The sequence below is a fragment of the Cucurbita maxima genome, unplaced genomic scaffold (genome assembly GCF_002738345.1).
Source record: "Cucurbita maxima cultivar Rimu unplaced genomic scaffold, Cmax_1.0 Cma_Scf00006, whole genome shotgun sequence".
Lineage (NCBI taxonomy): Eukaryota > Viridiplantae > Streptophyta > Magnoliopsida > Cucurbitales > Cucurbitaceae > Cucurbita > Cucurbita maxima.
The window spans coordinates 6,387,426-6,411,205 of record NW_019272022.1 but is presented as its reverse complement, the minus strand read 5'-3'; the positions used below and the strand labels follow the sequence as shown (position 1 = coordinate 6,411,205).

General features: G+C 39.5%; 5 protein-coding genes across 5 annotated transcripts; 1 reads left to right on the top strand and 4 right to left on the bottom strand.

Annotated features, from left to right (window-relative positions):
* Positions 1–751: 751 nt before the first annotated feature.
* LOC111480919 (protein RCC2 homolog) lies at positions 752–5,567 on the bottom strand. The gene is made up of 16 exons (XM_023126155.1): positions 5,369–5,567; positions 5,137–5,198; positions 4,982–5,049; positions 4,769–4,890; positions 4,448–4,553; positions 4,308–4,359; positions 3,585–3,702; positions 3,442–3,472; positions 3,319–3,342; positions 3,029–3,153; positions 2,762–2,843; positions 2,220–2,342; positions 2,078–2,131; positions 1,918–1,987; positions 1,552–1,585; positions 752–1,411 (listed from the first exon to the last, which is right to left on the bottom strand). Exons 1-16 carry the CDS (start codon positions 5,565–5,567, stop codon positions 1,041–1,043), a joined length of 1,641 nt encoding a protein of 546 aa, XP_022981923.1. The 3' UTR covers positions 752–1,040.
* Positions 5,568–6,841: 1,274 nt separating this feature from the next.
* On the bottom strand, positions 6,842–8,761 carry LOC111480917 (aldehyde oxidase GLOX-like). Its single transcript, XM_023126153.1, has one exon. The coding sequence runs from the start codon at positions 8,735–8,737 to the stop codon at positions 7,061–7,063; it is 1,677 nt and encodes a 558-aa protein (XP_022981921.1). The 5' UTR covers positions 8,738–8,761; the 3' UTR covers positions 6,842–7,060.
* Positions 8,762–11,413: 2,652 nt separating this feature from the next.
* LOC111480918 (aldehyde oxidase GLOX1-like) lies at positions 11,414–13,282 on the bottom strand. Its single transcript, XM_023126154.1, has one exon. It carries the CDS (start codon positions 13,161–13,163, stop codon positions 11,493–11,495), a length of 1,671 nt encoding a protein of 556 aa, XP_022981922.1. The 5' UTR covers positions 13,164–13,282; the 3' UTR covers positions 11,414–11,492.
* A 108-nt stretch (positions 13,283–13,390) lies between these two features.
* On the bottom strand, positions 13,391–18,435 carry LOC111480922 (protein DECREASED SIZE EXCLUSION LIMIT 1). The gene is made up of 13 exons (XM_023126157.1): positions 18,183–18,435; positions 18,010–18,072; positions 17,855–17,926; positions 17,672–17,728; positions 17,164–17,366; positions 16,948–16,994; positions 16,762–16,855; positions 16,357–16,423; positions 15,458–15,540; positions 15,288–15,379; positions 14,619–14,725; positions 14,161–14,224; positions 13,391–13,703 (listed from the first exon to the last, which is right to left on the bottom strand). Exons 1-13 carry the CDS (start codon positions 18,284–18,286, stop codon positions 13,605–13,607), a joined length of 1,152 nt encoding a protein of 383 aa, XP_022981925.1. The 5' UTR covers positions 18,287–18,435; the 3' UTR covers positions 13,391–13,604.
* Positions 18,436–19,270: 835 nt separating this feature from the next.
* On the top strand, positions 19,271–22,092 carry LOC111480915 (uncharacterized TPR repeat-containing protein At1g05150-like). Its single transcript, XM_023126149.1, has one exon. It carries the CDS (start codon positions 19,525–19,527, stop codon positions 21,919–21,921), a length of 2,397 nt encoding a protein of 798 aa, XP_022981917.1. The 5' UTR covers positions 19,271–19,524; the 3' UTR covers positions 21,922–22,092.
* Positions 22,093–23,780: the final 1,688 nt, after the last annotated feature.

The following is a 23,780-nucleotide window of genomic DNA, read 5'->3' as shown; positions in this document are numbered from 1 at the left end:
AGCATATGACAGAGCAAAGGACCTCACCACCATGGGATGTCTGGTGGAGCCACACTCACATGGGTTGATTGCCAAGAATCATGTGAATCCTTCAAACTGTAGAGTGTACTAAAACTGGCCTTGATTTTGAAATTACTACGCCCACAAGGAACCATCGTATGTCCCTGTTTAAGCCACTTCGTTCCCACAAGGCCCAGGGGCTTCCTCTCGAGAGATACTGCGGTCGGAGGATCTGAGCCATCTTACAAAAACACAAAAACAAATGTTAAAACTTTGAATTTGAATGCCGTGGAAGCTCTTTTTATACACTCCAAACCCAGTTGCCATACTGGTTTGTTGTGTAGCGTGTTAAGTTTTTGGTTCCTTTTTGAGAGAATGTGACAGTGTTGCCAGTATGGCAAACATAAAACGTTACTCTGAACGTTGGCTTTATGATCTGGAAAGATGATAGAAAAGACAAGAGAGAATAATATTATGCACAAACTCTGTAATACAAGAGGGGGTTGAGACGTTAGGATCCTTCAAGATGGGTCCTCCTCCACATCTCATGCCGTTCTCCAGTAAAGCTCAGTTAGTAGGAGTGAATGAAGAAATCGAGAACGAACCACCCGACACGCTCTCTTCCGTTCCTTGCATTAGAAGCAAACTTGGATTGTTCAGATTGGTCCCAGCACAAACTTCCTCCAGTTTTACAACCAAGATGATAGGTACTGAGAGTGCTGCTCTGTTCTGTGAGGTAACTTAATGGCAATGACATGAAAGAGAAGCTTTCCATTTAACTCTAAGAATGTTGTAATGTTTTTACACTCAGATATACCTTCATAGCTCAAAAAAAACTAGGTGAAGTTCTGAATCATCAATGTCATTAGGTAAGTAAGTGACATCATCTCTGGATAAGCATATCATTGAAAACAAATGGTGGTGAAATAATCTCAAAATTGCAGGAATAGTCTGGTGTAACAGAGTTGCTGATTTCACTTGAATTGAAGTAAGGATCACCAATAAAAACCTACACTATTTGAAGGGTAGATGTCTTGTCCTCATGTCTTTCGAGGTCTACCTCTCTTACCTGCTCCCGCTTTTCCTTGAGAAGGCGTTGATTTCTTGTTTGACGGGGGGCGTCCCCGTCCACGGCCACTGCCTTTTCCTCCGCCAGATGAGTTTTTACCACCCTTTGGTCTTCCTCTACCCTTACTTTTGCTCCCATATTGTTCACTTGAATCCGACAGCCCATTCGCCTCATCTTCATCGCTGCTGCTGCCATCTTCATTTTCCTCCTCTTCCTCCTCTGACTCAGATGAATCTTTAGCCTTTTTCCTCTTCTTCGCGTTCTGCGACGCTTTAGCAGCCTTCGGGGTTTGCTTGACCGCCGAACCTTTATTCTGTGGTACTGCATTCGATGCTGCATTCTCTGCATCAAGAATAGTAACTTAATCTCTAGAATTCCCACCATAATCCTCCTTAATCTCAACTTTTCACAGGCCAAGGCTCTCTTGATTATCCTTAACAACCATTTTTCTTGTTTATTAGTTAAACTCGAACATACCATACCTTCATCAAAAGCTTTGCCATCGTGTACATCAAGCTGTCATCAAAGCCATTAAAAGTTAGAAGTAACCTTTTACCCAAGTAAAAATGAAATGTGTACACAACAAAAAACAAGAAAGAGTGACGATAGGATGGCAACAATGCTAACAGTATCCCTTTGTCCAGGAATGTCATTGCAGAATACAGCAGTTTCAAACACACTGCACTTCAGAAAATGGCTAAGAGAAGCAAGGAAAGGCAGGTTCAACTGTTTATGGGGATTTTCGGGACTATTCTTACGAGGTTTTATTCAACTATAAGGGCAAAATTCTAACTTCAAAGTCGTTAAATGTGGAGGACAATGATGAATGAATACTTTAAAATTCTTACCTGATCAAGTCGGTCAGCCATATTAGCTCTATCAACGATAACCATCGAGTGTCCAACACCACATGCAACACTAAAGCAAAAGCAAAAACAAAAAATCTATCACGTCCTAAAATATTCAAGGAAAGGCTCTATATATATGCATATAAAAATAATGATCTACCTTACGACATGCATGTTCTCCAGGATGTCGACTTTCTTGGGTACAGCAGAAGACCTGAACAATAGAGATTAGCATAAGAAAACATTCGAGAGAAAAACAATTAGAGAGGCAAGAAGCATTTTGGATAGTGAAAGGATCATACTTCTGCCCTGTTGGGCCATATCCCAGCTCTCCATATTGTGCATGGCCCCAACTTATGCACGAGTTATCGGCACCCACAAAATGGTGCATGCCGCCCGAATCCATGCACCTTATATTCCAACCACTGAGTGCAAAAAAAAAAAAAAAAAAAAAAAAAAAAAAAAAAAAAAGAAGCAAACTAGCTTGAAAAAGAAATATATGAAATAATTAGAGACAGAAAAGCCATAACAGGAGAAATACAAACGAGTGTCAGAGATTGGGGGGTCCCACATCGATTAGAGAAGGAAACGAGTGCCAGCGAGGACGCTGGGCCCCGAAAGGGAGTGGGATTGTGAGATCCCACATCAGTTGGGGAGAAGAACGAAACATTCTTTATAAGGGTGTGGAAACCTCTCCCTAGAAGACGTGTTTTAAAAACCTTGAGGGGAAGTCCGAAAGAGAAAGCCCAAAGAGGACAATATCTGCTAGTGGTGAGCTTGAGCCGTTACAAATAATAAGGGGACAAAAACACTATATAAAGTAACAAATAGCAAGGGCCAAAACCTTAAATCCATGAGAGGTTTGGGATACATCCAGTCATCTCCTGCATTTTTTATTTTCCCCCACATATATAGCTGCCCCCCACCTGAAAGAAGGAAAGAAAATACCAATATCTAAAAGAGTTCTTGCTATAAAAAGAAAAAGGACAAAGGAACTCAAAAGTAACATATAGATGAGTGGAGGGTTGTGAAAGTTAATTAAAAACTGTAGAATAATCTGGAGAACAGTTGAAAATAGAGCAACAGAAGCCCTCATGTTATGAAGTGGTACCTGCAGTACAAGAAGAGTTAACAGACCCTGCTGAAACAATAGCATCAGGAGGAAGCGTGTTTTTCCTCTGGAATACATCAACGCGTCGAGGGGCCCATTCATCCTTCTGCTCTCTATGCCCAAGTCTGCAAATTAACACATCCAAAAAGTTCGATAAACAAAAAGCGAGAATTTGGAAGAAGAGGGCGGAAGTGGAGACCGAAAACAAGATAAAGAGGAGAAGAGCCAGAAAATTTATTCCATTTGTGGAATTGCAGGAATTCAAATCCGAGCCGGTCCATATCACTGACCTTCCATAACCACCAAAGCCCCACCTAAGAGTGAAAGTAAACATGAACAAGACAAATCCATTAGAATCCACGATGCGACAAAACAAAGTTAAAATCCAGAAAGTAGCCTAAGACAATACTCACGTGTAAACAAAGCCATTACGATCCACGGCCACTGCATTTCATTAAGCAAAAAACAAACAGAAAATGGAAGTATTAACAACAACAAGCATGTCCAACAGGCTTCAAAAGTGGCTGATCCCATAGAGGAAGATATATTGCTAAACCTGTATGATTTGTTCCACAAGCAACTTTAACAATTTCTTCTCCAGCAAGAGAAGCAATAGCTCTGGGGCGTGGTTGGGCTTCATAAGCAAGTCTGACTGAGCTATCCTTTGTGTTGTACTGTAATCACATTTCCAGAAATGTAAAGCTTCATACCAAATTAAGTCTTAGCATACCGTATCGTGATGAGTATAACAAAGCCTATTGTATTAGGCAAGCATCGCAAATAAGGATGCACGTGCGTAAAATTACATCAAATCTCTCAGATTATTACTACAAAACGAAAGTTCAAAATTCAGTCACATTTCGAGAACATGAGTTGCAGCAAGACCACTGAAAACATTTCACTAATTACGTTACAACACTGCACAAAAATGCTGGAGAAAACATGCATTTCAACTCATACGCTACTGTATTCACCATTGATAAGCATGGAATAGATGAAAAACTAGAAAATCAGTAAACTTCGAGGTAAGTTGATAGTAGATCAGTGCATTTTCAACAATCACAACCAATACTTGAGAACATACACTGAGGTTGTATATGTATTTAAATCACAAAAACAAGATTTCACATTGAACAACAATTTTGAAAATACTATCTCACACTTGGTAATCCCATACCGGACTGCAATGCTTCTTACGATAAACAGCACAAGATTCTTCATTTGTTCAATTCAAACTAAAAAGCATAGAATAAAAAGTAGTAAAACCACTGCATAGTACCTCATTATCCGTTCCATGACCAAGCTGTCCATACTGTGGAAGACCTGCAGTACTGAGAAACCAAAAAGCCGAGTAACTATTGATATCTACGAACAAGAAGAACGAAGAAAACAGAATCTAAACATATCCACAAACCATACAGTATGGAAGCTCCTTCAATAGAAGATAACCACACAGTGAAATCGCCGCCACAAGCAGTATGTTTCACTTCAGATACAAGACAACGTACAGGAGACGACTCAATCTCTAAATAACAAAACAAGGAAAAGAAACAAAGATCAAGTACATGAAAGATTGTGCGTTAGAAAAGGAATTTAAACATGAAATATGAAGAAGCAGTGACATCGAATTGCCATATCCACTGCTGTATGGCACAAGTCATATTTTCTCATAACTAGTTAACAATGCAGCATAAAAAGTAACATTTACCTTAATTTAAAACTCTATTTCATTCAACTCACCATTTTTCACTGAACCTGAACCCAATTGGCCATGTTTGTTCCAACCAAAAGATAGAGAACTTCCATCCTCAATAACCACAACTGTGTGGCTTCTCCCTGCTCCAGCTTTAACCACCTTATACCTAACAACGTACATAATCATCAAGTCTTAGAAAAACATACCAAACCTAAAGTATCCAACCGATTAAACCTCCGGCGAACATAGTAACATACTTCGAAAGGTCAGATACTATTGTAGGCCTATCTCGCTGAATCAAATCTCCATGACCCAATTGACCTTTCTGAACACAAATTACTTCACACGTCAAACATAAATAAATAATAATCTATATATACATTTTAAAAGACGCTTTTTGAGATTCACATGCCTCATTGCGTCCCCAGGTATAGCAACGCCCTTCCACGTCCAATGCCACACAATGACACGATGCTACGCCAACATTAACATTCAAAACGTCAAAAACCACATCACTGCAATGCAGGATCAGAGTTGAATACTCCATAAAATACATCAACCAACCTCTCTGTCTAGTTTAGAACTAAAAAAACAACGCAAAAACAACAAAATCTGTAGCGCTGAACAGAAAAGCAAAAACTTACTGCAACCAGAAGCAACAAAACGAATGTCAACTCCGACGAGAGGGCGGAGGCGAGTGGGAGAACTCAAGTTGCCTTCCACAGAGCCTTTTTTCCGACCAATGATATCCCAGCAGGTAGCACCACAGAACAAAAGCTCCCCTGCCTTGTCTTCCTTGTCCTTAACCTCCTCGACCTTGGAACCGGCGTCGAGCGAAGACATTTTACCCGGAAGCCCAGAGAGAGCAAGGGTCAAAAGAAGTTCAAAGGACGCCGGCAACAAAAACCGAGAGGAGGAAGAGAAAAGGGAAAGGGGGTGAAAAATAAAAGAAAGGAAATGGGTAAAGAACAGGTAAAATTGGCGGGAAATGAGAAGTGTAACGGCTAGTAGAAGAGATCGGGAAGGTATCAGCTTTTTTCACTCCAGGACGAAGAAGGTGAAGCAACAAGAAACCCTAATCCAAATGGGAAGCTCCGCAAATATATAAATGTTTTTAATAATAATAAAGAAACCAAAAACCAAAAGTGGTGGGTAGGGGGAGGATTTGGTTTTTGGGCATTCCGAGAATTATGATTTTTCAATTCACAAACAAAATAAATTCATCTCTTTTAAAAATTTAAGGTGGTCTCCTCTTCTTCGTAAATCTCGACCGTTCCTTCTCCTCCTCCTGCATTTAAAAATATTATTTTTCTTTTCAAACTAAAAAAAGACTGCAACTGCAAAAACCCCGTGAGTAACCGAACCGTACAAGAAAAGGCGAAGGAGAGAGTTTGAATACTCTCCGATTCGGAAATTGGAACGGTCGGACGACGTTGTCTCCATCCCGTGACCCGATTAACTGTTCCTCGCGATTATCAATCTTGTCGCGGATAAACGGTACACCATGGGCCCGGTCCAACTAAGTAAAAAGGCCTGAATGGGCCTGGCCTACTTATCTCATGGGCCTGGTTCAGGCTCAGTTCGGGCATCCACAGTCTGACCCGAAAACAACAACCGCTCCTGATTCTCCCCGACAGACATTCCGGCTTTGGCTTCTATTCTCTGAACCCGGTCCCATTATTTTAATGTAATTGTTTAATCATTAATTCTGACTATCCCAAAACCAAAAATAATAAGCATGTGGATTTTAATTTGATGTGTATGCACATTCTTTTATATAATAAGGTCGGCAGAAGAATATATCAAGTAGTATGACCTGGCATTTGTAATTACTTTTACCATTTAAAAAAAATGATAATCATTATGGTACACTCAACTCAACATTAATTTCTATTGCAAAGTAGAAGTTTCCAACAAATCCGATTCCTTAAAAATAGTTATATGCTTATGTTACCATTAATTAAACCATTACGAATCAAATCAAGAATATTCCATCTCGAAAGCCATGACAACCAAAACATCTAATTTTGGACAAACTTTTAATGTCATTCATTTATTAAACCATGCATTCATATCATTTTTACCTTCGCATTTAACAGTCAACTGAACACCAATCATAATTTAAGCTATTATTATTCAAAATATTTACTTCCGACCAAATTTACAAATCCACGCCCCCTCCTATGATGATCTGTGAAACAAACGACCTTTATTTACTTGAGAAACAAGTCAATTTCTCCTTGTGTATATTAAGTATTGACAATTAAAAATCAGAGCACAAAAGAAAATATATTTGAACCAAAACACGAAGCACACGGATTTGATGTCAGTTTAGGTCAAGCAATTTGCACCCAGATTCCCTCGCTCGGAATTTCCTGATGAACGACGTATAACATATAATACCCCGACGGTGCAACGATAAGTGATCCCGGAATTGTTACTTCAACTTCATATTTCGAACTCCCTCTAAGTCTAAACGCCCTGCTCCCCAGATTCAACAGCCTCTGGTTCATGGAGAACGAATGAGTGTTGAACGCCGGCGACAGAATCGTCACCGACACCTTTGTCGGGGCGACTCTTCCGGGGACTGTGAAACCCACCTTCAATGCTTGTCCATGGCGGACCTTCGCCGGGGAAATTGGGTATTGGATTGCTGGTCGGAAAGATGAAAATTCAGGATCTAAATACGATGGGGAAAATGCTTCTAAGCTTAATTCAGTAGGAAACAGCACGCCGGTGAAATTGTATAGCGAATTCGGATTACTGCCGCCAACCAGAACACGACCGTCGCGGAGTAGAATCGCTGTCGAGTGGTACATTCGGGGAATCGTTGTCGGATTTTGCAATTCGAATCTCCGACCGAGAGGGTTGTTTGTGTGGTACAGAACCGGGTTCAAAACCGGTTTACGGCCGAGTTCCCACCCGGCGGTACCGGCGGAGCCTCCGTTAATGAGCAAAACGTTGCCGTTTGGAAGCAACAACATATCAACCATCACTCTGGGTTGCGGCATTGTTTCCATGACCCACTTGGGATTCCGGTCTGTAATTTTGATTCTGGCACAAGTTTTCAATGCCTCAACGAAAACCCCTCGATTGGCCTTAGTATAAGACCCTTTCGGAGCTCCGCCGCACACCAATACCTCAACTTCGATGGATTTAGCATCCAATTTCAACGGCAGCATCACGGCGGAGCCAGTACTCGGGTAACACCTAGGCTCGCCGTCGGGAATTGCCGGAAATGTCCTGACGACTCTGTTTTTGGTGTAATCGAATAAAATCGCACGATTGTTGGCAAATATGAATAGATTCCCATCGGGTTGAAGAAAAACAAATGGGTATAAATTGTTTTCGATATTATTGTCGTTGGTCTCAGCCAAGAAGGGCAAATCGAACAGTTTTTGAGTTGCTGCGGTTTTCGGGTAGAATTCGTAATTGAACTGTCTCCGGCCGCCGATGATGATCTGTCTGCCGTCGGGGAGAATATGGTTAGTAGCATACCACCGCCTGGCTAATAATCCCAACTGAATCTCCTTCCAGTCGCAGGTGGAACAGGGCTCAAACGTTCTGACTCTCCGTTCGCCGGAATTAAAGCCGCCAGTTTGAACGAGAGTGCCGTCGGTGAAAACAGAGCCGGAGGAACACCAAACGTCGGATTGGACCATGAGTGGTCGGAAAGTGTTGGCGACGACATTATACTCGATTGAGTGGGCCGTACAGTCGACTTTTACGACGGCTTTAGGGTCTCTAAGGCATTTTCCTCCTGGCAAAGAAAGATTAGAAGGACCAAAATCGGTGCGATCGAACATCACAACGCGGTCGTTTCGAAGTAGCTGCATGTGCATGGCGGCAATGCCGACGCTTTTCTGCAGCATCCGCCACCTCCCGCCGGCCGCCTCCGTGAGAGGCAGGGCGGAGAAGAGTATGAGGGCAAAGAAGAGTGATAAAATTATGCAAGGATTATACATAATGGCAGCTTTGGGAGTGCTTTGGATCTGCTTTTGAAGGGTATGCATGGCTTGGTCTTATGGGGCGGTGGCTTGTTTATTTATACATGTTTTGGGCTCGCACGAATAACAAAATGAGTAAATGAATGAATTCAGATGAATGAATTTTCAATTAATAAGTAGTATCGAAGGGGTGCTTTTATTTTATATTACTTAAATAATATTTTCAAAAGAATTTAGGGTGTAGCTTTGAAAAGACGTGAGGTTATTTGAATTTTTGTATTTTTTGTCGTATTTAATACAAATGAGTAAATGAATTAAGATAAAAACAAGGGTAAATAAATATAATAGAACATTAAATAAATTAATGTTGTCTCATATGCCCTTGTCTTGTTCAGTTAGCTGCTTCATAAATGCTACTCGTTGCCAATATTTTTATTTTTGTTTTTTTTAAATCACCCGATTATGTCGATCCATTGGGAAGGCTGACCCGCATTATTTTTTGTGTTAATACAACCCGTATTGTTCTGTTTTTAATCCTTAACTAATTTAATTTTATACCAAAGTGTCCAATTTTAAATCAATTATAAAAGTTTTGATTAGCGGATAGAATCAATCCCATTTAAGAGTGGTTTAATTATTTAATTATGTTTTTTTTTTTTTAGTTTGTAAGGGTTTAAATATTTAATCTTTTAATAAAAAATAAAAGGTTATGTTCATGTTAGACTGTAATATTCTGTCTTCNTTTTTTTTTTTTTTTTAATTATCAATTTGTATCTATTATTGTAAGAATCTTTAACTAACATTAATATAAGAACTAAAACTTACAAGACGCATATATGCCTAAAACACCCCTACGATGTGGAAGTTGAATTTATAATATTACTGATAACACATCTTGTTTCAACATTGGATTAGTACGGTAATTTGACATTAAAATTGTATGTATGAGAAATTATTTTGATGGTGAATCGTGTGTGTTTAGTGTCACTATTACATTATAGATAACGATTTAGACGTATGATTAAGCTTCGGGTCACGTTTGAGATAAAGTGTTTTTGAAAGTGTAGGCGAGAAAATGAGTCGAAAATAATTTGTAAAAAACAATATTACAGGCTAAAAGCATATAAACAACAACCACAACTTTGATAGAATATAACTCGATTATTGACTAGTCACATTTCATACCTTCTCACCGAACGCTACGTATAGAATATTAATATAATGTATATAAAATTTAAAAAGGAACCGAAGTGTGACGTGCTGGAGACTTAGTCATGAAATATTATTTAATATGATCTTATGTGATACGGCAAAGCTCTTAGCAATGGTTTATTTTTTTTTATTTTTTTTTTTCAAACCAATTATTGATTTCTCATTAATTTATTTATTTTCAACGCTTCCAGCTATTGATTATTTCTTAGAATTTTCTGATGTAGACCTGATAAGGGTAGTATTGTAATATTCATGTTTAATTTTTAATTAGGTCATACTAAGAAATACATCTCTCAACATTCCAAACATAAATATAATTTAATTCATGTCTTTTCACTCAATAAATTAAATACATAAATAAAAACTTATGATATGGATAATAAAAATTAGATTTTCTCCCTAATTATTAGAAAATAGAAAAATATATATTTAATAATTTTTTTTTAGAGAGATAGACAAATAAGTATTCATTTTATAATATTAAATTACCATATATTCGGGATTTTCTTATCCGTTTCGTTTCACATAGAATTTATGTATATATTTCTTGTAAAAAGAAAAAAAATTATACAAAGTATTAGAAAATAAAATATCCATTCAAACACGGATGAGATATAGCGATAACGATGGTTGCAATGAAGTCGATAAACTTGTTTATGGTTTGAAACTTGAACAAGCCAACCTTTGATTATTCTCTTTATATCTATGTTTTGTTTTTTATTTAATAGAAAAAAATAATATCATAAATAAAACAGAAAGCAATAATACTATATATGTAGCATGCAATATATGTTTATACTTAAAAAGATTTTAACCTCTAACATTTAATTTATTATAAATATCAATTAAAAACCCCATTAGTTAACGAAAACTTTACCAGGCTTCTTCACACTCTTATCAACAATGTTTCGTTCCTCTCTCCAACTTATGTAAGATCTTACCATTCACCTCCCTTCAGGGTCCAGTGTTCACCTCCCTTCGGTGCTCAACGTCCTCGCTAGCACACTGCCTGATCTTCACTCTATTTGGGGCTCAATGTCTTCGCTGGCACATCACATGGTGTTTGTCTTTGATACCAAACCCACCACTGGCAGATATTGTTCTCTTTAGACTTTTCTTTTCAAGCTTTCCCTTAATGTTTTTGTACATGAACATAACTCGCATATGTTTTTGTTTTTGTAGAAAATATTAATACTAAAAATTTGGAAACTAATATAGATGAAAAGGAATAGAAATTCATATATTGATAACATAAAAATTATTTAATGATATGAAATATAATATGAAAAAAGAAACGCGGAAGTTGGAATTTAAGAGTCAGTTTTGGTTGGTGGGTTGATACCATCGTGGCCAACGCAATTGACATACATTTTATGGGTCCGTAGATTACAATATTTTAACTAACAAATTCAAAATTTATACAAAAGCATGTTGTTGGCATTATACATGGATTTCTACGTTTCATCTTATTCATAGGTGGTTTTAAATTGTTAAACCTTAATTATTCATATACACTATGATTCAAAATAGGAAGGCAAATTACAATGAATAACCAATATGAACAAAAACAGTAATCCACTTCGGAAAAGAACTGGAACAGCGAAATCAATTATCCAAGTATTTGAATCCAAATGCCTTCACTGGGAATGCACTGATGAACAACAAATAATAGATAAAACCCAGGCGGTGCGATATTACTGCCAACAGGAGCGCTAACCTCCACTTCATACTTCAGATCCGGCCATATGTTCGTCGTCACATTGCCCACGCCGAGCACCAACAGCCTCTGGTTCATTGAGAACGAATGGGTATTGAACGGCGGAGCCAACATGGTTACCGACACTGCCGTCGGGTCTAATTCGTCGATCACCGTAAACTCCACCTTGAAAGTTTGTCCGTGGAGAAGCATCATTTGAGACCATGGTGTTAGTATTGTGGGACGTAAGGCCAAGAATTGAGGGTCAAGATATGAAGGATGAAATGCTTCTATGCTAAGTTCCGTTGGAAAAAGTGCGCCGGAAAAATTATAAACCGGATGCGGGTTGCTCCCACCGACGAGAATACGGCCATCACGAAGCAAGATCGCCGTCGAGTGGTACATACGGGGGATTTTACTCGGGGCGTTCATTTCGAATCTTGCACCGGGTGGTTTGTTGGGTCGGTACAGAACCGGGTTCAGTACCGGTTTCCGGCCAAGTTCCCAGCCGGCGGTGCCGAAGGACCCGCCGTTGATAAGCAAAACGTTGCCGTTTGGAAGCAACAACATGTCGCCCATAACCCTGGGAAGTGGCATAATCTCGATAAGCCATTTGGGGTTTGGACTGGTAATTTTGATTCTTGCACAAGTTTTGAGTGCTTTGACGAAAACTCCATTGCGAGCTTTAATATGAGCTCCTTTTGGAGCTCCACCGCAGATCATCACCTCCACTTCAATGGATTTCGCCTGCAAATCCAACGGAAGCATCACAGCCGATCCAGTACTCGGGTAATTCCTCGGATTGCCGCCACGAATTTCCGGGAAGGCTTTAAGAACCCTGTTCTTGGAGTAGTCAAATAAGATGGCTCGATTATTAGCGAATATGAATAAACTCCCATCGATATGAAGAAACACAAATGGGTACAAATTGTTTTCGGTTTCGCCATCGTTGGTTTGCACCAAGAACGGCAAACTATATGCCTTGGCTGCGGATTTAGTCTCCGCCAAATGCCAATAAAACGATGCAGGTTTAGGAAAGAATTCATAGCTGAAGCTGTTCCGGCCGCCGACTATGATCTGGCTGCCATCGGGGAGAATGTGGTTGGTGGCATACCACCGGCGGGTGAGCAACCCCATCGGAATCTCTTCCCAGTCACATCCTCGGCACGGTTTTAAGATCCTGACGGTCCGGTCGCCAGCTTTGAAACCACCAGTTTGAACCAGAGCGCCATAGTGCACAGCTCCACCCGACGAGCACCACATACTTGACTGAATAGCGAGTGGCCTGAATGAGTTGGTGGCGACGTCGTACTCGACAGAATGAGTAGTACAATCGAACCCGATTCGACGTCCATTGTAGATTCTTGAGCACTTTGCTTTGGGGAACGACACGTTCGATGGGCCAAGGTCGGTGCCATCGAACATGACGACACGGTCGTTGTGGAGTAGCTGCATGTGCATGGCTGAAATGCCCATGGCGTCCTGCAAAAGTGTCCAGTAGCCGGTGCAGGTGGAATGGGAAAAAGACATTCCGGCGAGGAGCAACACATGGCAGAAGAACAGAACCACCGACTGCTTATTCATATCTTTTAAAAGAACGATCTTGAGGAGGCGATGAAACTAAAGAACAAGAAAGAACCAAGAAGATTCAATTGGGCAAGCCAAAATTAACCGGCATCTATCATGCAGAACCTAACGCTCAATCAAGATTAGCTTCTTGAAGAGTTCAAGAAGAAACATGAACAACAATTAACGTAACCTATAATATCAGTCTCCAACTATAGAACACTGAGAGCCCCAACAAAGTCTCATTCCGTGAAGTGAAGAGATGCTACAGATGCGAAAAGTTGGGAGGGTGCTTTTTACCTTTTATCAGTAAATGTACCACAGTGAAATAAATTACAAAAAGATTAAAAAGATTAAAAAGAAAGAAAATAATAGTAATAAATAAAGGTACATCAGGGCATGGTAAGTCAGATGCCTATACCCTCCTCCCAAGCGAGAAACAACGGCAGCCATTTGAATTCAAGTTCGAGGAGGATAGAGTTCCCAGAGTGCCACTGTTCTGTCTTCTGACGCAGATGCCATTAATTTACAGTTGTCCGAGTATGATACAGCATTACACTGCAAGTATGGAAAGCAATACGCTTAAAAGCCAAAAAAAAACTACTGAACAATGAGAAGCAGGAAGAAGATTCTGCAATATAAGATGGACTAATAACGAGTTTGTAGCCATAGCCACTTCAAATTCATCATGGGTAGATGTGAAATCCTTTTGCTATATTTTCCAGGCTCTAAACGAACATGAAGAGAATAAAATGACCCAATGACAAAGGAAAGCTAGTTTCAAAACTGTTGAGAAAATAAAAAGTTGTTTGATAATTTGTTCCGTTCCAAGGAATGCCAGAATCATCACCTCATCAAGAATCTAGATCCACGGAAAACTAGAAACGAGGTCGGTGAACACATAGTATGAAGAGAAAAAAGAAGAAAAAATAACCATGGTCCCCGTGTTTTATCATCCAACAAAAATGATAAATGTAAAACGTTTGGTACTATTGCCATATAAAGAAAGTCATACCAAGGCCTGATGATACTTCAATATAGCAAGGGGGCTTCCTTTCCGATAATTATATATCCGTACTCTGCCACAGGGAGAAAGAAAAAAAATTAAGCAAGAGATCATCTTTCGGATCATGTTTCACATATTTCACAGTATCATGCAGCATAAACAATCAAACATCAGTCACGTGAAACATTAAAGATCTCATGCTGAAAGGTTCATTTTCACTTGAACAGAAAGCAGTTGTATATAAGAGTTCAACAGTAATCTCATAGAAGATCTTTTGAAAGACTAGTTTGACTGGGACAGCTAGACAATATAAGACAGGGATACACGTCTCTCCATTGGCTCAGCACTACTTCATTCACCATCTTCCTTTGAGATTGAATATCTTCGTTTTGGGGCACATTTACAGGCACAGCAGATATATATAAAACACAGCACACCACACAATTTCCAAGCATAGCATTGCTAACCTGTGATCCCAACCAGCAGTTGAAGCAATCTTGTCATCTGGTCGAATAGAGACTTTTGCTATGCCAGGCCGTTCCAAAGTAATTTCTTTCTTCACTAGACATGTACCCTTTATAACATAAGAGAACCAAAATAAATTTCACATATAAAAGCGCAAAATGGCAGTTGCATCTATACTAGTAATGGACCATGAAATAAACGTAATTTTTATAGAGAGTAAACCATGAAATAAAGCCATCTCAATCTACAGACATTTCAACAACTAAAGGGACCATCAGAAATCTTCTATTATTATCATATGAAAACTTCATAGCATAGAGAAACACGCACAAACACCTTTTACTATCATATTAAAACTTCTCCTTGGGAAGAATGCAAGATTCAAAATATTCTCACAGATTCATGAAAGGCATTTGAAGAGCATGATGAACATCCCCTCCACCAAACAATTATTCAGCTGAATATTAGGATAGTCATTCACCCACCCCTCATATTGTCAAAAAAAATATAATATTAGAACAAGTCAACAAAAGCTATTAGCCTATTTACTACATAAGGAAGGTTTAAGTTATGTAATTTTTTACTAGCCGAATATTTCATTATTACGGAACTAATATATCATATTTAAGTAGCGTCATTTTTTAAAGTAAATTTTTGTACACTTTAAATACCATGGAATGATCCAAACTAAAAGTCACAATTTTGTCGTCTGCAGCTCCTGAGATACCACCATTGCAAGATCCATCAACACAAATGCTTAGAACTGCAAACAAGATAATCAAAATCGTGGCTTTTCACTGAGGAAAGAATACATAGAAGTCCAGAATATTCAGACAAGCACCTGGCTCTGAATGACACTTCACTGATGTTACTGGAACACCCGGATTCCTTAGATCCCACCAAAGCATGGAACCATCCTCGTATCTAAATAATGAAAAGAAATTTAAACTTGCATTCTAGAGGATTAGACAGTGAAATTGATTAAGCCTATGAACTGTAATGCAAGAACCAAAGATGGCATGATCAGAATACATGTTCATTAAATAAGATTGTGATAAACTATTAAGTATAACTGTGGTCACAATTTTTGGACGGTAGATGATGTGATAATAGGCAATGATCAACTCAAGAAGTTATGGGCAATGTGACGAGACTAAGAGAAAGATACACATGAGCATCTTTGTTCTATTTGAGTATTTTTAACTAATACATAATTGGCTAAATTATAAAGCACACTCTTGAACTTTGTCATTTGGTTACAAAATACCCCTACTCTTTCAAAAGCTGCAATATTACCCTTAACCTTTCATATATGTTGCAATATTACCCTTAACCTTTCATATATGTTTCAAGAATACTGCAATATTACCCTTAACCTTTCATATATGTTTCAAGAATACTGCAATATTACCCTTAACCTTTCATATATGTTTCAAAACTATTCTTGAAGTAAAGATGTGTTAGATTATGGGACAAAATATTGGTTTCGGTGACTAGGACGCTTGCATGAATTAAGTAAGAAAGAACAGTAGTTAAACACGTCGGCTTTTTGTCCAACATTACAACGATTTTTTTTACTCCAAGGGTATTTTTGAAACGTCCATGAAAGGTCAAAGATAATATTATAACTTTTGAAAGAATACGACATTCTTGAAACATAGGGCAACGGATATTTATTATAATTTAGCTTACATCATTTTGTATAAGTGAAGAGAAAGAAGAATGAAGGTAAAGAAGTACCCAGACAAGACATTTAAGAATCCCTGAGATTTAGACGGTAAAAAGGCTTGGACTGCCATGCACAATCCTGCCAGAGACAATTTTTTAAGATTTCATAGTCGGCATGAAAATTAGAAAAGAAAAACCAAAATTGAACATGTAACTAAAGGCTATGTTTGATTGTACAGATGGAATAGAATCACAAAAGATATTAGAGACAAGTACTCGTTTGGTCACAAATAGGATAAGTCAATTCATCAATTCATTTGATTAAGTAATGAATGGTAACTATGCAAGTAAAAATTAATAAATAATAATAATACTACAGTTATTTTAATTGTCATTTTGTTAAAGCTATTCTTTAATGATATTAAAAACATTATTGTAAGAAATACTTAATGGTTTAAGCAAACCAATGAAACCAACCTCTCTCCTTCGTAGAGATATTTGGGCAATCCCCTTCACAGTTTGGAGGAAGTCGTAGCAACCTTTCCCCAGAATTCAGATCCCAAATTTCAACCTTTCATCACACACCGTAGAGAATAAGAAATCAAGGCCTCGGTACTCAATGGTATGTGGGTAAATATAGACAAGAATAATCTTCATACAAACCTCTGAAGATTGCTCCCCGGCAACAGCCACATACTTAAGTCCGTCCGCTGGTTTATCAGCAGAAGTCAGGAAAAACACCATTTTAATTAGCATCATCACAACAATGTTAGAAGATGTACCATTATTCAACAATGGATAATGCGAAGACATTAGGCATATATAATCAAACATGCATTAGAAAAAAAAAAATTACATGAACCATCGACTTGAAAGAACCTTCTGATATGCATGCCTGCTCAGTAGAATTTTCTTGAGTCTTTTCTCCACTGCAGCTCAAAGTTTCGACCTCGACGGGGTTCTGGTCTATATCATTACTACACTTAGGACCACCATCATGCCTTGAAAAATCAGAAGGCTGCTTCACCAAGGAGAGTTTGCAAAAGTGATAGGCATTTGTGTTGATTGTTACAGAGGGAACTCTGTTGTGCATAAAAATTACCAACAACGTATGTGAATTACCAAAAACAAAGAATGACACCAAAAATTGTCCGAGTAAGATTAGAAATTTTGAAAGACGGGCCTCACGTAAAATCCGAATGTTCAAGGTGAACAAACAGTTCAGACGATAATTTCATGTAAGGTTCAATAGAATTTTGTTCGTAAAAACATAGATTCTGCAGAGTGCAACAGCGTTCTTAAAATGGTCTAAAGTTAGGGACATGCGTGGCCGGAAAAAAACAAAAAGAAAATTCTAGTGAACAAAGCATCGTAAACCAGCAAATACCTGGACAGAGCCCTATCATCAATATCCCAGCACTTCACAGTTCCATCCCTACCCTGGCTACACACAGAGGAGTTAAACTATAAGCATACACAACTCGCAAACCATTCAAGCAATGAATTAAAATTCCGTACTGGATAAGAAGATATAAAAGATGAACAGATACAAGCGCTTGAAGAAGAGCACCTGACAACTCTATTTGTCCCAATTGAACGACTACAAGCAATACTAATAATTCCGTGTGCCGCACTATGCACCCTGATATCAGTTATCCCAATCACAAATGAGATACAACACACAGAAGGAGCAAAAACTAAAAGCAACGAAGCAATAGTCAATACCATGCTGATGATACCGTTCTATGCTGAGCCGTGTCCCAAATACGCAACTCACCATCTGCAGAGCTAATATGAATCGCAATTACAACACTTACTACCCGGCAGAATATTTCAAATAAATAACAGAAGCAAAAGGCTCAAAGAGGAAACAAGGAGTGATCGGAGCTAATGGATACCCCGAAAAGAGAAGAGGTTCAGACGGATGAAAAGAAACGTCGGTGACAGAGGCCCGATGACCTCGGAGCACGGCCACAGGGTCCGGCGGTGGCCTCTTACTCATTCTCGCTCCAACGTCGCGTTTCCTTCTTTTCTAATTCTCCTCTTCACCAGGAAATTTGTAGTGCCGGTAAACCAACCGCGGGAGTTGGACGGCGTTTCTGAATTTCACCGCCAAAAGGCGACTGACTTGTAAAGACAGTCGGAGGGGCGATGGTCATATTCTCCTAGACCTCCAATCGGAGACGGCGTAACTACAATTGGGAAGTTTCTCTTGTGGGCCGCATTTTCTGTAAATTGGCCCAGGCCCAATAGCGAAAAACTAAAGCCCACTCCTCCCATCAATTACTCCCGCCGACAATACCATCGTATTAGTCCTCTCCTGCCATTTAAAAGATAACCAACCGTGAAAAAAGAAGATAAATAAATTAGAATTAAATTAAAAAGTAATCCAGAGATAATATTAGATAATACGAAATTCAGAGTCGTAAGTAATGATTTGATGACTAATTTAAAACCCAATAAATCTGACTTGATATCGATTTTGTGTGCTTTTAAATTATGCCAGTTCACTCAAATTCGTTCTGGCAATCTAATATTGAAAACCGGTTTTATAAAGTAATTACTATTCATTTTTTAAATCTCAAGGATTTCAAAGTGGGTTTTGAAAAGAAAAAAAACGCATAAAGAATTCAATTACTAATTTGTAAAAACAAAAAAAAAAAAGAAAAAAGAATTGGGAGTAAAATGTTTTGGAATCAATTATTTGAGGTGATTAACTTTTGGGCGTACTGAAAGTGATTGGGTGTTTAAAGGGGAGGAGGCCGCGATTGAAGCAAATTATCAAACACTTGATATGCAATAATTATAAGAACAAAGGAAGACGGGAAATGGAAGGGAAGCCCAGAAGAGAGAGTATTGTATTTTTATATTAACTCATCTATCAAACCCAGTTGGCGCAACAAAGCTGGTTCTTTTTTTTTTTTTTTTATTGAAAGGAATGTAATGAAGATTAAATTTATAAAAAATCCATTAATTTTATGGAATAATTAGATAAAGGAAAGAAGAGGGGCGAGGGAATGGAAGAGATAATAAAGATAGGGCGGAGTCTGTCCCTTCTTTGTTTCTCTCCCTCGGGTTTCTTCCAGATCCAATCAAACTAAGAACGTGAGAAATCATCTCATGCTCGTATCCAAAATTAAAACCACCCTAATGGATTCTTTGATTTTTCTGCCTTTCTGATTTCTTTGTTTCTCCACTGCTTTTGTTTCCTTCTTTTCCTCTGCTTCCCCCTTTCCGGCAATGTCGACGAGAGGGAGCAGATCGGAGAAGGTGAAGAGGATCTTTCAGAAATTCGATGTTAGCCATGATGGGGGTCTCAATAGGGACGAAATGGCGGCGCTTGTTGTGGCGGTTAACCCTAGGGTGAAGTTTAGCGAGGAACAGATCAATGCTATTCTCGATGAGGTGTTTCGGACGTATGGGGATTTCATTCAGGGCGATAAGGGCTTAACTTTTGAGGGGTTGTTGAGGACTTATGATGATGGTGCTGGAGATGTGGACCGTGACTTCGACGCGCTTGAATTGGAACTCAATCAGGATGATAACAAGGGAATTTTGGTGACTTCCGAGGCTTCTTCTTCTTCAATTGCCGATGAACGTGCTTTGGAGTCGCAGAAGAAGCAGAGGACTGCGGCGTGGGCGTTGTCGCCGAATCATGGTATTGTCTTCGATGATACTTGGAAGATCGTGGATGATTTGGAGGTTTTGATTAAGAGGTTAAAGACAAAGCAGGCTAAGGATGGGAAATTGAAGGCGGACAATTTCGATGCCTATTCTGATGCAGGCTGGTCGAGAGAATTGGGGCCGTCTTCGGAGCTTTCTGAGAAGAGGGTTTTCTGGGAAGAGTCCGGCCATGACTATGCTTCGTTTCTCAAGGAATTAGGGGTTTTGAGAACCCGAGCAGATCGAGCGCGGTCCAGAGAGGAGGCTTTTGATGGGCATATGGCAATTGGTAGGGTTTTATATGAGCACCAGCTTTTCAAGGAGGCTCTTGTTAGCTTCACGAGGGCTTGTGAGTTGCAACCTACTGACGTGAGGCCGCATTTTAGAGCTGGGAACTGCTTGTATGTTCTTGGAAAATACAAGGAGGCAAAGGAAGAGTTTCTGTTGGCATTGGAGGCGGCGGAGGCTGGGGGAAATCAATGGGGATATTTGCTTCCACAAATTTATGTGAATCTCGGCATTGCACTTGAAGGTGAAGGTATGGTTTTAAGTGCTTGCGAATACTATAGAGAAGCTGCTATTCTTTGTCCTACACATTTTAGAGCTTTGAAACTGCTGGGGAGTGCTTTATTTGGAGTTGGGGAATATAGGGCTGCCGTTAAGGCCTTGGAAGAGGCCATATTCATGAAGCCAGATTATGCGGATGCTCACTGTGATTTGGCCTCCGCTTTGCATGCGATGGGGGAAGATGAGCGTGCAATTGAGGTGTTTCAGAAGGCAATCGACTTGAAGCCTGGCCATGTAGATGCTTTGTATAACTTGGGTGGACTTTACATGGACTTGGGTAGGTTCCAGAGAGCTTCAGAAATGTACACGAGGGTTTTAGCTGTGTGGCCTAACCATTGGCGGGCTCAGCTGAACAAAGCTGTGTCCTTGTTGGGTGCTGGGGAAGCTGAGGACGCTAAGAAGGCCTTAAAGGAAGCCTTGAAAATGACGAACAGGGTGGAGTTACATGATGCAATATCGCATTTGAAACAGTTGCAGAAGAAGAAGTTGAAAGGCAATGGCAGTGCAAATGGTGAAGGGGCTTTTATAGTTGTGGAAGCCTCGAAATTTAAGACCATTGGAGAGAAGACTGTTTTGAGATCAGAACTGTCAAGTGCTCTCAAAATTAGATCTTTTCAGAAGATTACCAGATTGAATCGTTGTGATGTGGAACTTATTAAGAAGGAAATCAGTGAACATGATGTGCCAGTGTCTTATTCAGGTGGTGGCGTGCCTGAGAAGTCCATACGCAAGCCTAGCTTGGAAGAAATTCTTCGTAGATTATTGAATTTCTTGAAGCCAGAAACGTTCCAAGGAGCTGTCAAAGCCATTAACGAGAGGATACTCTCTGTCCTGGACGAGACAGGCTCAGGAAGGGTGGACTTGGGGCTGTTTTTCGCCATTCTTGCTCCCATTTGCACAGGTCCCCCTGAAAAGAGAAAGCGGGTGGCATACGATGCCCTTGTATGGCGACCTGTGAACGACGGTGGCACTCAGATCAGAAAATTTGATGCAGTCAGGTATATCAAACTGTTGAGGGCCATATATGTTCCTAGTCAAGGATCTAGTGAGATGATGGAAGTCCATGGGCAGACAGACAATTCTGTGGTGTCCTTCACAGAGTTTCTTGTCATGTTCAATGACCAAGATTGGGGTTTTGGTATTATGTCCACCCTGTTGAAGCTAGAAAGCGGAGACAGAAATCGACATGGGAATCACGTATGCTCCGTTTGCTGCTACCCTATCATCGGATCTCGATTCAAGGAGATGAAATCACATTTTAGCTTGTGTAATCAATGTTATAGCGAGGGGAAGGTGCCTCCATCAAGCAAGCAAGAAGAGTACAGATTTAAAGAGTACGGGAGTGAGGGTGAAGCAGTGAAAGACAAGTGCTTGTGTTTTACAATGCAATCCCATGATGATTCTTAGATAGGTTTGTCTCTTAATCCGTGTTGTCATGGTTGGTTTTAGGTGTTCAGTGTCAATTATATAACTTCGAATGTGTGCAGTGGGAGATTTGCCCTTTGTATAATAATTCGGTTCTATGAAGCCCTCTGATATATTTGTTTGATTATCATTGCCCAACTAGAAATTTCATCCTTTTAAATCTGTTCATTCTGTGATGGAAACGGTTGATTCTAGATTCCTCTGTTATATACACCGCGGATTGCGTTCAATGCCCACTGACAAGTCAAGTTCAACATAATGCCAGCCAAAGTCTTTGTGTAGGGCCCAGTTTTTGTTTACTTTTTGTTATTTTATCACAAATTTTAATCTGATCTCTGCTGTACTTGAAGGTCAAATGAACGAATCCAATGATTGATGATGATGCCAAATAATTGACGAGGAATACCGTACAAGCACTAATATCTGTTCCCCATTGCAGCAATGTTCACAAAATCCCTTTCTGATGCATCATTTTAAGTGGGTCTTCTCTTCTTTGCTTTTCTCTTCATCTTATTGCTTTTTTTCCCTTCTCAGCTCTCCCTCAATTCCTCTGTTTTCACAGTATTTTTCGTTCTTAATTTCTAAGGCAACTCAAGATTGAAGATTGAAGAGAACCACAAATACATGTGTAGTTCGAGATAGTATAGTGGTGTGATTATGTGAGATCCCACATCGGTTACATTGTTTATAAGAGTGTGGAAATCTCTTCCCAGCAGACTGTTATAAAATCTTTGAGAGAAAACTCGAAAGGAAAACTCCAAAGAGGACAATATTTGTTAGTGGTGGACTTGGACCGTTACAAATGTTATAAGAGCTAGACACTAGGCGATATGTCAGCGAGGAGGCTAAGCCCTAAAAGGGGTGGACTCGAGACGGTGTGCCAGCAAGGATGCTAGGCCCGAAGGGAGGTGGATTGGGGGTCCCCATCAATTGGAGAAGGGAACGAGTGGCAGCGAGGACACTGGGTCCGAAAGGAGTGAATTGTGAGATCCCACATCGATTAGAAGAGAACGAATCAATGGTAGTCTCATCTAAGTGGATTCTCGTTTTACAAATTTCCATTTTAATAAAACACCACATGCATGAAAGAAACATGACATGTCATCCACCTCGCATGACAGGAAAATTCAATTTAGTTCAAACACTGCTTATGCTTTGATCCAACCCTCAACTAAGTCCCACGCCTCATAAATTAGGACACTTCATTGCCTTTGAAACTTGGGACAATCTTGAATTGCAGGGAGTTAGATACCACACAGATATAGCATGGCAGGAGTGACACTTACTTCCTTTGTTTACTCTTTATTCTTCGGTGTAATGACGTTCACTATAATAACAGCATCATCCAAAACAGCTGCAGGATCACGTTTGTTGTCGCCATTATCAGCGGCACCCTTGACAACCCCTCATGGCATCCATGAATCTGAGGTGAAGGGAGATCAAAGTCGTTTCAAGGTTCAGTCAGAAATTGTAGCAGACTACGGGTACTGGAACCCAACCCCTGTGTTTGGAGGAGGATATGCAGACCCCATTCCCCATGAAGTCGAAGAAAGACCCTGAATCATCGAGTTGTTCTGGTGTGGTGATGCTATCGTAATACACTTGCCCTTCATATGACGCTAACTATATATACTTTCATTGTATCATCCTTTACAAATGGTGCCACACAAGGTTTACAATACTATTAAATTGCTAAGAGAAGATAGAAATGTATTCAGAGAGTAATCCGAAGATATAAGAAATGAACTTTTCATAGTTTTGATTTGGACTGTTACCTGTCTGAGAGCTTCTCCTTCCCTCTAGATTCGATTCGTTGGTCCAATCGTCGAGGACCTGGAAAA